This window comes from Coregonus lavaretus (assembly GCF_964263955.1).
Source record: "Coregonus lavaretus genome assembly, chromosome: 6".
Taxonomy (NCBI): domain Eukaryota; kingdom Metazoa; phylum Chordata; class Actinopteri; order Salmoniformes; family Salmonidae; genus Coregonus; species Coregonus lavaretus.
In genome coordinates this window covers 51674960-51690112 of record NC_139993.1, presented here as the reverse complement: position 1 = coordinate 51690112, position 15153 = coordinate 51674960, and the positions used below count along the sequence as shown (strand labels likewise).

Sequence of the window (15153 nt, the reverse complement as noted above, 5' to 3'; positions counted from 1 at the left end):
ACTTTTGGCCATGTAGTATATATTATAATGTTTATTATTATTATTTTATTTTTTATTACAGCTGGCACCAAATGTTATAATGTCCTCTTAACCCCTCAGGTCATTCTTCATGGAGATGCACCCTGTAGCAGAGTTCCACAGAGCCCTACTGAGAAGCATCCCCCAGCTGGCACACCACTCAGGTGACTGACAACCTAGCATTTCGGTATTGTTTCCCAGACCCAGATTAAGCCTAGTCCTGGATTAAAATGTACTTTCAATGGAGAATCAACATTTAGAAAGATTTTTAATCATTTACTCTGTGTCTGGGAATCTTGCCCATAGACCATCCCACGCTATTCATGTCCAACCTGTATGAAATATATTTTTGTTATATTTGATTAAATCAAGTTTTAGTGAGTTGTAACTTGTTGACATTTAGTGAGTTGGGCTAGGTGACATTAATTTTACAACAACGAAAATAGAAATCTGAATATACTGTAAGAGAGGTTAACATATTATGAGGATCGCAGGTACTGTATATAAAGCAATTGCATGCAAATGTACCATTTTTGAATTGAGTACAGAACTGGATATCTACGAAGATCATTTGTCCAGTGTTTTTGTTTTTATCTCTCCCTGGAGAAGCTGTGTGTGAAAGTACCCAAACTGTGGACCAGTGTGGAGAGTCTTCTGTGTGTTGCAACACTCTCCTCACTTCACTTCACTTCTCAGGAATCGACAGTTCAACTGGCTTCTCACCCAGCCACCTCAACGCGGTGGCAAGTAACTTGTTCTAGCATACGTCCCAAATGATACCCTATTCCCTATATATTGCACTACTTTTGACCAATGCCCATAAGTACTAGCCTATTTGCCTAGTAGTTTTGTATGTGTAAGTTGATGGTGCTCACGTAATGGGCTAGAACATGGAATATCTGGCTCTTTATTAATGTGCTTCAACAAGAACTTAATGTAGTATCCATGTGCAACTCTTCATAGCAGTAGGATATACACTGAGTGTACAGAACATTAGGAACACCTACTCTTTCCATGACTGACCAGGTGAATCCAGGTGAAAGCTATGATCCCTTATTGATGTCACCTGTTAAATTCACTTCAATCAGTGTAGATGAAAGGGAGGAGGCAGGTTAAGGAAGGATTTTTAAGCCTTGAGACATGGATTGTGTATGTGCCATTTAGAGGGTGAATGGGCAAGACAAAATATTTAAGTGCTTTGAACGGAGTATGGTAGTAGGTGCCAGGCGCACTGGTTTGAGTATGTCAAGAACTGCACGCAGCTGGGGTTTTCATGCTCAACAGTGTCCCGTGTGTATAAAGAATGGTCCACCAACCAAAAAACATCCAGCCAACTTGACACAACTGTGGGAAGCTTTGGAGTCATCATGGGCTATCATCCCTGTGGAACACTTGACACCTTGTAGTCCATGCCCTGACAAATTGAGGCTGTTCTGAGGGCAAAATGGGGTGCAACTCAATATTAGGAAGGTGTTCCTAATGTTTTGTACACTCAGTGTATTTCTGTATTTTCTCCCATTTGGTAAAATTGTCAACCTGTCTGACTGTCTCTGTGCACTCTTCCAACTACTGGATAACAACTGTAAGTTAAGGAAAGATTTCCATTAAGTAGTTTCTGTATCAAATGATGTAATTGAGTATCAAAATTCATTCTGTTGTTTTTTAACATGCATGCTGCTCTAAAGTTGAGTGCATTGATATCCCAAACAAGTATTTGTTCAGCGTCTACGGTTGTCTCAAATGGCACCCTATTCCTTATGTAGTGCACTACTTTTGACCAGGGTCCAATGGGAATTTGGGATGCATCCTAATTGTATTCTCCTGTCTGCTCCATAATGACAGCGTTGTCGCTGAAGGACTGTCGGCTTCTGGAGAAATGCAATGAGAAGGAAGTTGTCCGACAGCTGGTTCATTTTCACAAGAAGGTTCCATCTCTCCAGTCCCTCAACTTGGCTCAAAACCGCCTCGGTAAGAGGCCGATTTAGCTGTTTCGTAAATACTTTTCTTGCTATGTCCGCACCTGACACTTCTAGATAATATGAATTTGGTTTTTTGAAATAAATGCATGAATTGAAAATAGCCATTTTTTTCCCTTCTTCCTTTAGCCAAATGTGCCCGTGTTCGAGGAACTGTTCACAGGACCCTCACCAAGTATATTGAAAGAACTGGACATTAGGTAAGTATTATCAGCATTTCAATTGTATCGTAGGCTATTTTGCCATTTTGTGAAGAGGCCTAATTTGTCTTATAAGAGTTGGGCTGCATCCCGGTTCTCCACACTTCCCCCAATGTGTGCATTAACTTGCACTCTCCTCGTCATGGATTGGTGTAAGCATTGGCAGGAGGGAGTTTCCAGTTAAATCCATGATGGAGAGTGTACAACTGAAAACTTTGAGAGAAGGGTGGCGAATCGGAATGTAGCCATTCTGAATCTTGTATTTCCTGTCTTGTGGTTGACGGCTCCAACTTTGTCCAACCTGCTGAGCTGCTGGAGTTAGGGAGGCAGTTGGAGACCCACCGTCCTCCCAAGAGATTACTCCTCACCCTGAAGAGAAACACACTGGACAGAGACCTGGAGCTGAGAGACTGGGCACACTCGGTCACCTTTGAGACCTGACCACTGAAACAACGGCTGACCACATCAGCATCATGTGAACAGGGCCTTAACTCTTGTGAATGGAGTATGGTGAAGTTGCCTCTAGGCGCTGATCTAGGGTCAGTTTTGCAGTTCCCCAACTAACTGGGAGTCGGGGTGGGGAAGCTGATCCTAGATCTGTACCTAGGGGAATCTTGTGTTCATTAGGGCACACTGTAGTAAAATGTTTCGCAACGGAAATCAAATGAGAATTGCTTATAAGACAAGTCGAGACAGTGCCTCCCTGTTTCACTCCTCAGTTTACTGAAAATTGCTTCAGTTTGAAGTCAGTTGTAAACATATTTTGTTGTAAGGAACAATTTATTCCAGTTTACAACACTCAGAAGTTACTGATTTATGTAAATGGTTGCAAAGTTATCGGTAATTTACCAGTTACCAGAATCTTCAGTAATAACAATCTATTGTAACTTTGCTAATTTATACTTGAATTATATATTATAAGAAATATATATAAATTTTTGTCCATGTGTTTCTAGTACATAGACCATATTGTTCAAGACAAAATAGCCTAATTAATGAAAAAAGCATTTACTCAACAATGCCATTATTTTCAGTTAACTCTGCAACTCTTCAAACTGACTTTTTTCACAACTGCCACAAGTTTGATTCCAAAACATTGGCAATAAATACTGTACAATTGAAATTGATATTTCATGCTGAAACCCTCATTAAACACCAATGGTTTATATTTAGGATAATGTTTTACAACTGTCATTCTATAAAATAAAAATATAATCAATTATTTCATATTTGATGCGATAAGGCCACACAAAAGGGCCAGATTATTAGACACCTGTAAAAATCTTAAATACCCAAAAGTGCCATTAGATGTCTTGATAGATTACATAGAATCCTTGAAAGATACAGTACGTACATTCTGGTAGTTAAAACTTTAAATGTTTCCAGTAATATACCCTTCCTTTGCAACCCTAGTCAAGACTGTTGCATGCCTAATAAACCAAAAAGAACAAAAAGTGGCCTTATATTTGGCATTTCAAATTGTGAAATAATGAACTCTATCCTAATTGTTTTTGTGTAAAATAACAAATGCACCATTTCCTTTTATATCTTGTTCAGCTCACCAATGTTTAAGATTCTGTTTGTTACCCTTTTTACTCAGCATCTTTGTTATTGTTGACATTGTCATGTTTCATACAACATCTGCAGCCCTTAGATCATTTTGTGTTAATATCTTGTTTGTTTAATTGCTAACAGTTGTCTTGGTTCAATAAATCCTGACATGAAATTGTCACACTTCTTTACAAAACATGTTCACTATCAAGGGAAAAAGTATACGATTTAATAGAAACCCAATATAAGTACATTTAGACAATATACAATAACATTTACACTGTGGATAGAACCCAAAACAGACTGTAAATATAGATGTGTGGACAATTGCAGGTAGGATTGACTTTTCATAAGAAGAAAATGGTCTTCAATATGGTTATTACTTTTACACACCCTTATAAAAAGAGTATGGGGGATTGAGCCCTGAATCCATCACGATAAGTAGTAATCCCATCATAAAATAGCTGGTCTCTTTTTTTGTCCATTTTCCTAGGGTCCGTGCAATCCTGGATCCTTGGGATGTCCCTATCACGTTGAAATTTAAAGGGGTAGCGGTTTAGGGTAGGGACGTCCCAAGGACAGCACAGACTGTTTTCCTGGGCCCTCTTGTCCAGTAACGTTGCTCCTGCGTGCTGGTTGGCCGTCCTTGGTTCAGGGCTAGGCCCTCTCGTCCAATACCATGACTCCTGGTTGTCTCAGGCTGCCTGGCTGTCACACGACCCCTCTCTGGTCCTCGTGGGAGCGCTGGTGGAAGACAAAGGAGACTGCAGCGTCCCAGGAGGCCTGCAGTACAGGGTCTCTCAGGCCCCTCTTGTCAGAGCAGTGTTGCCACTGGGACAGGTCACAGGTACAATCAGAGTCCTCAGGAGGGGGCCGCACCTGTCGCCCATTCACACAACGCCGACAGCGGAACCTGGCAGGGGCACAGGAGACAGAATAGTTCACGTCAGAGGACAAATACAACTGTTGTGATTAAGGTAAGTCTCAAACACATAAGAGCTTTTAAATTATACTTGAACTCTTCCAAAAAGAGGGAGGATGCAACAACAACATCCAAGAATGGACCGCAACTATCTTTAAATTAGTGTCAATGGGCTCTGCCTACTGCTGCGAACTGTGTTTGTACCGGTTGTGTGTGTGTGTGTGTGTGTGTACCTGTCATGCGTGTCACTGGTGGTCTCCTCACTGAGATGGAAGAGTTCTCGTAGCTCCCCCAGAGAGAAGTGTCTCTCCACATCCTGCTCCTCATCCACCACACAGCTGCTCAGAGCCTTCTTATGAGCCTGCCTCTGAAGGATCTTCTCCTCAATCGTCCCTGTCTGCAGGAACACACATTCACACACAGCAACTGTCAGCCATTCACGTGACTTAAAACACAATTGCAAATACCACCATCCACTATAAACCATGTTCCATACTGTTCCTGGGTGGATGAGGTGAGTCCCCCCTTCCAAGCACTTGGAAAAGCGATATAAATCCAATTAATGAATTAACGTATTTGAAAAGACCACTTTTCAGTATGATACTCTTGTCGTTCTCTGTTCTACTCACTGAAAGAAGTCTGTAGATGTAGCAGGTCTTTTTCTGTCCGTCTCTCCAGACTCGAGCCATGGCCTGCTCGTCATTGGCTGGGTTCCAGTCAGGGTCAAACATCACCAAGCGATTAGCACCAATCAGATTCAGGCCACACCCCCCAGCTTTGCTGCTCAGCATAAATATGAATTCTGGGCTCTGAGCGTGAGAGAGATGTCATGTAAATACTTATGATCACTTCCCACAGGGGGCCAGTATGAAAAAATTACAAAAAATAATAATAATATATGCACTCACTAACTGTAAGTCGCTCTGGATAAGAGCGTCTGCTAAATGACTAAAATGTAAAATGTAAATCACACAGACTCTTATAGTAAGATGCCATTTACAACATGTTCACTACTTACAGATGGGCTGTTGAACCTCTCCACTATCTTTGCCCTCTTCTTGATGGACATTGTGCCATCAAGCCGAACGTAGAGGTATCTGATCAAAAGAAGAAAGCGGTTTCTTTCCCTTCTCAAAGTTCATTTTCAAGAATAACTGAAAAAACGATGGATGTAACAGCTCCTGTGTCAGTTTCGCCCTTACCTTCGAGTTCGACAGAGCTTCTCAAAGAGGTCCAGTGTTTGTGTGTAGTTGGAGACCAACACCACTTTGTCACTAGTGGTGCTTCTGGTCATGGCCAGGATATAGTCCAGAACCAGCATTTTACCTGGAGGAAAGATCAACGTCATTATAGATCCCATATTAACAATGGGGTGTTTATAATTCATTATAAGGGGATAATACTGTACATGCTCATGACAATGCATTAAAACGGCATCGTAATGAATTATATCTGCAAGCTGTAAGTGTTACCTGTCCCTAATCATTCCTAAAACAAAATAATGTGTTCTTACCAGAGAGCTGTGGCTCCACAGCCTTGGTGGAGTATCCTGGAGGGAAGAGATCCAGGGCCCCATCGAAGCCCTCATCTCCCTCCACACACTTATCATAGATGAGAGCTGGGTCTGTGAGGCAAAGGAGAAAATAAAAATTACATGTCACACAATATAAACAGACCAACAAACACTGACGCAAAACTAAACATCTAAGAAATGGATATCCACACACATCACCAAAAACAAGTTGTTTCAAGTCAGGGAGGACATCACCAATATTAAAATAAAACACAATACTAAAATAAAGACATTTACATTTTAAGTCATTTAGCAGACGCTCTTATCCAGAGCATACATTATTTTTTTATTTTTCATACTGGCCCCCTGTGGGAAACGAACCCACAACCCTGGCGTTGCAAACGCCATGCTCTACCAACTGAGCTACATCCCTGCCAGCCATTCCCTCCCCTACCCTGGACGACGCTGGGCCAATTGTGCGCCGCCCCATGGGTCTCCCGGTCGCGGCCGGCTACGACAGAGCCTGGATTCGAACCAGGATCTCTAGTGGCACAGCCTTAGACCACTGCGCCACTCGGGAGGTTGAAAGACAATTCATATAAGAAAGCACCAGTGGATTTGTTGTTTGGACACTTACGGTTACAGAGCTTCTTGAGAGAGGTGATGGAGGACAGAGAGGAGACACTGATCTTGCCCTGCTGCTGCAGTGTCTGTAAGGGCTTGGCCTGCCTCAGGAACAGTTTATACAACTCTGACTGGAGGGGGGTCAGCCTGCAAAAAACACGCAAATGTTAAGCCGTGAACAGTACAGGCTTTTAAATCTATCCACTAAATGAGTGCCTTGATTACTTCTGGAAGTTTGGTTGCACAAAGGCTTTTTTGGCATTGTTCACTATCCAGCATCAACTTATTTTTACTCTATAGTATTTCAATACAAATGTTAACTTGTATATTAAAGTGTCCCTATACGCCTGTAATGACTATTCAGGTAGTCAATTAGTTGAACGACGGCATCATTATTTGAGTGTTATTTGTGACACTAAAACACACTTGTTAATACCATCAGAAATACCATTATCAGTGGTCAGTTGCAATCGATACACATAATACAATCTTAATATGTAAAAATACATATTAAAAACGGAAGAGTTACCTGCAACAGACGACCTGTTCGATCTTAACAGGAAGATACTTGGAGAGGATGTCTGAGGTTCTCCTGATCAAGCATCTAAAACCACCAAGGAGAGAAAAACATTAAGTATAGGGCTGTGACGATACCAGTATCACAAAAGTTTTTCCATGGCAAAAATGAAAACACGAAGCAGACTGAACTATTTGGTCCTTTAAAAACCTGCTGTATGTAAAATATTGTGTGCTATAGTTTGGAAAATAAATCAATGTGACTCTGGATGACAACATAATGATGGTTTGTTTTCAACATTAGGGCGGTTTTCCTAAAGATTCATGTTTTGTTTCCTTGCCACGATACTAACGAGTATCACGAACTGGTATTGTCCCGGACCTATTAAGTAGTTATGTTATTTTTATTCTGAAAAAACTAATATTCTGAAAAAAGCAGATACGTTTTGCCTGACTAAAGCGACCGACTTGCTCGCTGTGTACGATGTGGGTCTGCGCTTCAGCCAGACAAAGATGTATTAGATAGATAGTCTGAAAATACACATCACCATAAAGATGTATTAGGCAGATAGTCTGAAAATACACATGACCATAAAGATGTATTAGGCAGATAGTCTGAAAATACACATGACCATAAAGATGTATTAGGCAGATAGTCTGAAAATACACACGACCATACAGATGTCCATTGTGTTGTATGTTGTGTCCAACAGTTGTATGTAACTAACTATTAAGTCTTCAGCAATGTGTGAGGCTGTGAGGTTTACCCATTGACAATGCTGATCAGCTCCTTGAGTTTCTCCTCTCCAGCCTGCCTGTCTTTACCGCTGGCGTCTGCATCACGACCCTTCAGGATGGGGAGCTCAAAACGCTTCTTAAACTCCTGGGCTGTTCCTGAGAGGGGAAACAAAAACCACAGGAGGACAGTTTTTTATTTTTATTTGGGGGGGGGGGGGGTATACAGTTAGAAGGAAGAGAAGGGGAGATCTAACTGACCTAATTTAAAGTGTGTCTCTCCCGTCTTTTCAGAAAGCATACATATGTCCGAAATTCTGCCATTTTGAGATAAACCTTTTATAGATTTTTGTCCATTTGCCTCCATGTAGTTGTAAGTAGTGTCAGCTTACCCAGGATGCCAGCGTTGACAAAGTGCACCAGACTGAAGTATTCCAGCAGGTCGTTCTGAATGGGAGTGCCTGAGATCAGCACTCTCCTCTGGGCACTCATAGCATTCAGAGCCTGGTACGTCTGGTTGTCTGAGTTCTTCAGCCGATGACCCTACAGGGTGCACAAGGAACAAGGCGTTATGGACATAATCACGTTAAATCAAGTCTGGAAATTAACACAATGTATTACAACTTGTATATCGTCCATTTGAGGATAACATCAATCCAAAACCAAAGCAGAAGCCTAAGAACCAGGAACTGTGTTCATAAAACATCTCAAAGTAGGAGTGCTGATCTAGGATCAGTTTTGCCTTTTGAATCATAATGAATAAGTAATGAATAAGAGTGGGGACCTGATCCTAAATCAGCACCACTTTGTGAATATTGGACTAGATCTCCTCGTCACTGTACCTCATCGCAGATGACAAGTCCCACTTTGCCTTTGTGCAGAACTTCAGCATGAAGCCGGAACGTCTCGTATGAAATTATCAGGATTGGAGTAGGAACCCTCAAGCCATGCTGGGTCATGAAGTTCACTGTCAAGCACATAAACCCAGTTCAATGTTAACATTTCATGTCATTCTTATTTATTTAGCCTGAATAGTCCACTAAGTAACAATTGCCACTGTTTTCCCAGGGAGTCCTGGGAACAACCGGAGTCCTGGGAACAACCATGCAACTGCTAAAAGTATTGCCACAACAGGAATAATGCGTAATAGTCAAAACAAACCTACCTATTTTTCTGTCAATCTCCTCCTTGGATCCCCCATCGATGGCCACCGGTGTGATGCGTCCGCCCAGCCACTTTCCCACCTCGTTGTACCAGTTACGAACAAGACTGGAGGGTGAAACAACGATGGCCTTGTCTATCTCAGGCTTGGCATCAGGACTCTGGCGCAGCAGGGTCCACATGAGGGCAATACACTGCAGGGTTTTCCCCAGCCCCATCTCATCAGCCATGATGCAGCCATACGAGTCGGCGATACGTCTCCCAGTCACACAGTCCCACAGGAACTTCACTCCCTGACACAGAATACAACAAAATCTGGTTAATAGAAACAAAACTATACACAAATACAATTAAGTGTGCACTGGGCCCTGGTCAAAAGTTGTGCACTATATAGGGTGCCATTTGGGACACAGAAAGTATCAATATTTACAAAGAGACTGTACCTCTCTCTGATGGGGTCTGAGGACCTTTCCAAGTACTGGATCCACGACAACGTGTACAGGCAGCTTCTCTCTGCACACAGAGAGACATGTGAATAAAGTTCTACTACAACATGTCATTTTGTGCAAAGGTATCACCAAAGTCTGTGATCTTTATAATGATATGAGACCATAACTGTGAGCTACTGACTTCACATCAACATGTTTTTCTAATCTCTCCCTCCCCTCACCATAACTGTGAGCTACTGACTTCACATCAACATGTTTTTCTAATCTCTCCCTCCCCATAACTGTGAGCTACTGACTTCACATCAACATGTTTTCTAATCCCTCCCTAAATATTGGGATGAACTCACTTCTCTGATTTTATCAACTCATGAGCGCTCAGCACTGGAGGCTCATAGAGGACCAGTGCACCGTCTTCAAATGGGTCGTGAAGAGACTTCCTCACCCCCGCACGCTTCAGTCCCAGTGCTCTTATCCCCAGAGAGCCTATAGAACAAACACAATCCCAATGTAATAGATAGAGCCATTACTCAGCGTAATATAATGTACTGAGGCTGTTCCTAAAGATAAAGTCATATAGAGAAGAACTAGGGTAGCAACATTGATTTGACATATTTACTTACCTGTGTAATTGGGGATGGGGATTTTAAAAGGTTTTGAGAGAATACTTCGAATGAAGGCTTCCTGTAAAGACAAGACATTGATGAGCAAAGTACTTCAAAGGATTGGCGATTACATGTCTATAACAGCATTATATTGATTGTTTGTGTGATCACATGCCACACACTTGTCAAAGACATTTATGCCTCAAAATGACCACTCACGTGTGCATTGCTGTCCACACATGATACAGGCTGGTTGGTCAACTGTGTCAAAGGCTTTCTGAAGGGAGAGATGTAGCTTTCTCTGCATTCTTTTCCTCCTTTCCTTCTCCTTTTGGTCTGAAACAACATGCTGTGTTATCCTATCTGCTTGACGTTACAGTGAAATATAAGTAGAACATCATAGTCAAAATGGATGAGTGTCTGATCAACCCAAACATAACTTACATCTTCTTCTGGATCCCAATCCTCATCCTCGGACGAATCTCCTCCCTGCTTCCGTTTGGCAACCTGGCTTGGTGCTAGGCTTCTCCTCTGTCATGACATAATACACATTTGAAGTGGACAACTTAATGTCACAAATAATTTCCTCTCTGCTCCTCAAAATAAATGTTCCCCCACAAGCCTCATGCGTATGCATATATGGTGCACATATGGCGCACAGGCAGGATTTTTTTGGTGACATGAAGTGAAGCAGAGAAGACAGAGATTTGTCAGGTGAGGAAACAGAAAACCAGTCTGTTCGCAGTAGACCCACGTTTGGATTCTCGTAGATATGGTGTCTCAAATTCCGCGCTGCATAAGGACCAACCACCAAGGCAACCGACAGAGTAAGATGAAATGGAATTGTATTCAACATTCTGGCTATACACTGAAGCGAGCTAGCAACTGCTGCTACGACAACAAGCGTACTAGCAACGAACTACTTACCATTTTCCTCGTCAATGGGGTGGTTAGGATATGATAACTGCTGTAGATGAATGGTTAAGTTGACAAAATATACATGACAGTTGCTACAACAATTGTTTAGCTAGCTAGCTAGATTCCAATGATTCTCCGAATTTGTTTACGTCTGTTAAATATCCCGCGCGCAGGTTGCGCAATCATATGGCGACCGTTAAGGCTCAAAAATGAATTCTCGTTTTGGAAATACGGTGTGGGAAAAAGCGCATAGGCTATCATTGACCACCAGGGGACCTACTGAGACAAGTTATGCAGCACTCAGTTGACAACACATTACACATGTTGTGAGATTATAATATTGAATGACAAATTGAATGACGCGGTTTTATTCAGTAGTTTTATCAGTATCAATAGTTTGTCATGATTTAAAGCATGTGTTTGGTTGTGTCTGCTTTGTGTCTATGTTGTTGACATCTGCTGTCATAGACCACAATTCACAGAGCTGGGAAACCCTAACAAATACGGAATTCCACTTTTACCAGTGTTGGGGAGTAGTGAACTACATGTAGTTCAACTAGTAATTTAACTATATTTTGCATTAGCTTGAACTAAATTCGAATCTAGGTCGTGTTTTCAGTAGTTTTAATAACTTCTTTGCCATGTAGTGGTGTAGCTAACTACTGTAACTACACTACTTTTTTTTCCCGAAAAGTAAATATGGGTGAAGTAGGCAATCATTTCATTTTTTTTGTGCATAAGACCTGCCAAATTCTCACTTGAAACCTATTTTTTTGGTGTTTAATAGGCTAAATTACACATAATGTTAACATATGACCCCAAAGTGATCTGTTCTTGGAATTTGTAGTCTATGACAATTTTTCACGAAATAGTTTGGCTGTAGTGAACTACTTTTTCAAAGTAACTTTAGTTAAGTAAACTATTTTTTTCTTAAGGGTAGTTTTAGTGTAGCTAAACTTCTTTCAGTGTGAAGTAATTGGTAGCTTGGTAAACTATATTTTCAAAGTAGCTTCCCCAACACTGCCTTTTACTGAATTTATTGCTAGTTAAAGATTATGCTACTCCAAGTGTGAAAAGCTTAAAGATCTTTATCATCACCGTTCATCTCTGTGTTTGGGCATCTGTACCACGCCTGTGTTAACATGGAGTTCATTTTCCTACGGCCAGTGCAGATCTCCCATTCACACGTCTGATAAGAAACATAAGAGTTTCCATAAACTCTGCAGGGTTTCTCCACAGCCTCCCCTTATCCCTTGTAAACCAGGACCAGAAACATGGGGGCAGGGCAGAGCTGGGTGTGGTGAGGTGAGGTCTAGGTAACTACTGACCTGGCCTGCTGCCACAATGTGTGTGCATCCCAAATGTCACACTATTCTCTATATAGTGCACTACTTTTGACCAGGGTCCATGGGGCTCTGGTCAAAAGTAGTGCACTATGTAGACAATATGGTTCCATTTGGGATACAGATTGAGGGTTTCCCAATCAGCTTCTGTTTTATTGTGGTCTGTCTTTCTCTCATGCAAAACTATATGGGATGTGGGCAGGTGAAAGGACAGGTGATAAGATCCAGGGTCAGGTTCCTATTTTAGACACTGACTGAGTCTAGACTGAACTAGGCTAGTCTGCAGCATCACTGACTGAGTCTAGACTGAACTATGCTAGTCTACAGCATCACTGACTGAGTCTAGACTAAACTAGGCTAGTCTGCAGCATCACCGACTGAGTCTAGACTGAACAATGCTAGTCTGCAGCATCACTGACTGAGTCTAGACTGAACTAGGCTAGACTGCAGCATCACTCACTGAGTCTAGACTGAACTATGCTAGTCTACAGCATCACTGACTGAGTCTAGACTAAACTAGGCTAGTCTGCAGCATCACTGACTGAGTCTAGACTGAACTATGCTAGTCTGCAGCATCACTGACTGAGTCTAGACTGAACTAGGCTAGTCTGCAGCATAACTGACTGAGTCTAGACTGAACTATGCTAGTCTGCAGCATCACTGACTGAGTCTAGACTGAACTATGCTAGTCTACAGCATCACTGACTGAGTCTAGACTGAACTATACTAGTCTACAGCATCACTGACTGAGTCTAGACTGAACTATGCTAGTCTGCAGCATTACTGACTGAGTCTAGACTGAACTAGGCTAGTCTGCAGCATCACTGACTGAGTCTAGACTGAACTAGGCTAGTCTGCAGCATCACTGACTGAGTCTAGACTAAACTAGGCTACTCTGCAGCATCACTGACTGAGTCTAGACTGAACTATGCTAGTCTGCAGCATCACTGACTGAGTCTAGACTGAACTATGCTAGTCTACAGCATCACTGACTGAGTCTAGACCGAACTATACTAGTCTACAGCATCACTGACTGAGTTTAGACTGAACTAGGCTAGTCTACAGCATCACTGACTGAGTCTAGACTGAACTATGCTAGTCTACAGCATCACTGACTGAGTCTAGACTAAACTAGGCTAGTCTGCAGCATCACTGACTGAGTCTAGACTGAACTATGCTAGTCTGCAGCATCACTGACTGAGTCTAGACTGAACTAGGCTAGTCTGCAACATCACTGACTGAGTCTAGACTGAACTAAGCTAGTCTGCAGCATCACTGACTGAGTCTAGACTGAACTAGGCTAGTCTGCAGCATCACCGACTGAGTCTAGACTGAACTAGGCTAGTCTACAGCATCACTGACTGAGTCTAGACTAAACTAGGCTAGTCTGCAGCATCACTGACTGAGTCTAGACTGAACTATGCTAGTCTGCAGCATCACTGACTGAGTCTAGACTGAACTATGCTAGTCTGCAGCATCACTGACTGAGTCTAGACTGAACTAGGCTAGTCTGCATCATCACTGACTGAGTCTAGACTAAACTAGGCTACTCTGCAGCATCACTGACTGAGTCTAGACTGAACTATGCTAGTCTGCAGCATCACTGACTGAGTCTAGACTGAACTATACTAGTCTACAGCATCACTGACTGAGTCTAGACTGAACAATGCTAGTCTGCAGCATCACTGACTGAGTCTAGACTGAACAATGCTAGTCTGCAGCATCACTGACTGAGTCTAGACTGAACTAGGCTAGTCTGCAGCATCACTGACTGAGTCTAGACTGAACTATGCTAGTCTGCAGCATCACTGACTGAGTCTAGACTGAACTATGCTAGTCTGCAGCATCACTGACTGAATCTAGATTGAACTATGCTAGTCTGCAGCATCTCTGACTGAGTCTAGACTGAACTAGGCTAGTCTGCAGCATCACTGACTGAGTCTAGACTGAACTATGCTAGTCTGCAGCATCACTGACTGAATCTAGATTGAACTATGCTAGTCTGCAGCATCTCTGACTGAGTCTAGACTGAACTAGGCTAGTCTGCAGCATCACTGACTGAGTCTAGACTGAACTATGCTAGTCTGCAGCATCACTGACTGAATCTAGATTGAACTATGCTAGTCTGCAGCATCTCTGACTGAGTCTAGACTGAACTAGGCTAGTCTGCAGCATCACTGACTGAGTCTAGACTGAACTAGGCTAGTCTGCAGCATTTCAATTCATGTGTTAGATTTGGCCCTAGTAGCTAATTACAACACACTATCGTGACAGTCCCAAAATCAAGTATCTGATTTGGTTCTGGGGGCCGAGATTAGAACACATTTTATTCTCAAGATTGTGAAGACATGCAATGGTGATCAGAATGGTTATATCATATGAAAGGCCTTTGATGCGTGCATGTGTATGAGTTTACCGCCCGCCTTCTGCCACGGATGTTCTTCAATGGTCTGAGCGACAGGGCCTCAATTGAAAACGGAGTTCCCACAGGACTTTTTATCATGAAGCACAGAGCCAACACCACGTTCTGCACGTCTCTGTAAACTACCACACAAGGCCAGTCTTGTTCTCTTATCCAACACCATCAAACTCTTGATAGACCGTTTCTCTTGCATGAACACCTTT

The 15153-nt window shown here is 42.2% G+C and overlaps 1 protein-coding gene across 1 annotated transcript; it reads right to left on the bottom strand.

The window, feature by feature from the left end:
• Positions 1-3856: 3856 nt before the first annotated feature.
• On the bottom strand, positions 3857-11365 carry rad54l (RAD54 like). The gene is made up of 18 exons (XM_084163577.1): positions 11195-11365; positions 10712-10798; positions 10487-10603; positions 10286-10346; positions 10013-10148; positions 9660-9729; positions 9221-9509; positions 8898-9022; positions 8448-8598; positions 8088-8214; positions 7334-7408; positions 6818-6951; positions 6181-6291; positions 5870-5993; positions 5686-5764; positions 5297-5476; positions 4901-5064; positions 3857-4658 (listed from the first exon to the last, which is right to left on the bottom strand). Exons 1-18 carry the CDS (start codon positions 11195-11197, stop codon positions 4457-4459), a joined length of 2235 nt encoding a protein of 744 aa, XP_084019703.1. The 5' UTR covers positions 11198-11365; the 3' UTR covers positions 3857-4456.
• Between the last annotated feature and the right edge of the window lie 3788 nt (positions 11366-15153).

What these genes read in the sequence shown, in the direction of transcription:
- rad54l (XM_084163577.1), bottom strand. An exon ending in GAGTTGATAAAATCAGAGAA is followed by an intron (nt 9,730 to 10,012) that starts GTGAGTTCATCC and finishes CTCTGTGTGCAG; the next exon opens with AGAGAAGCTGCCTGTACACG. An exon ending in TGTCAACGCTGGCATCCTGG is followed by an intron (nt 8,215 to 8,447) that starts GTAAGCTGACAC and finishes TTCCCCTCTCAG; the next exon opens with GAACAGCCCAGGAGTTTAAG.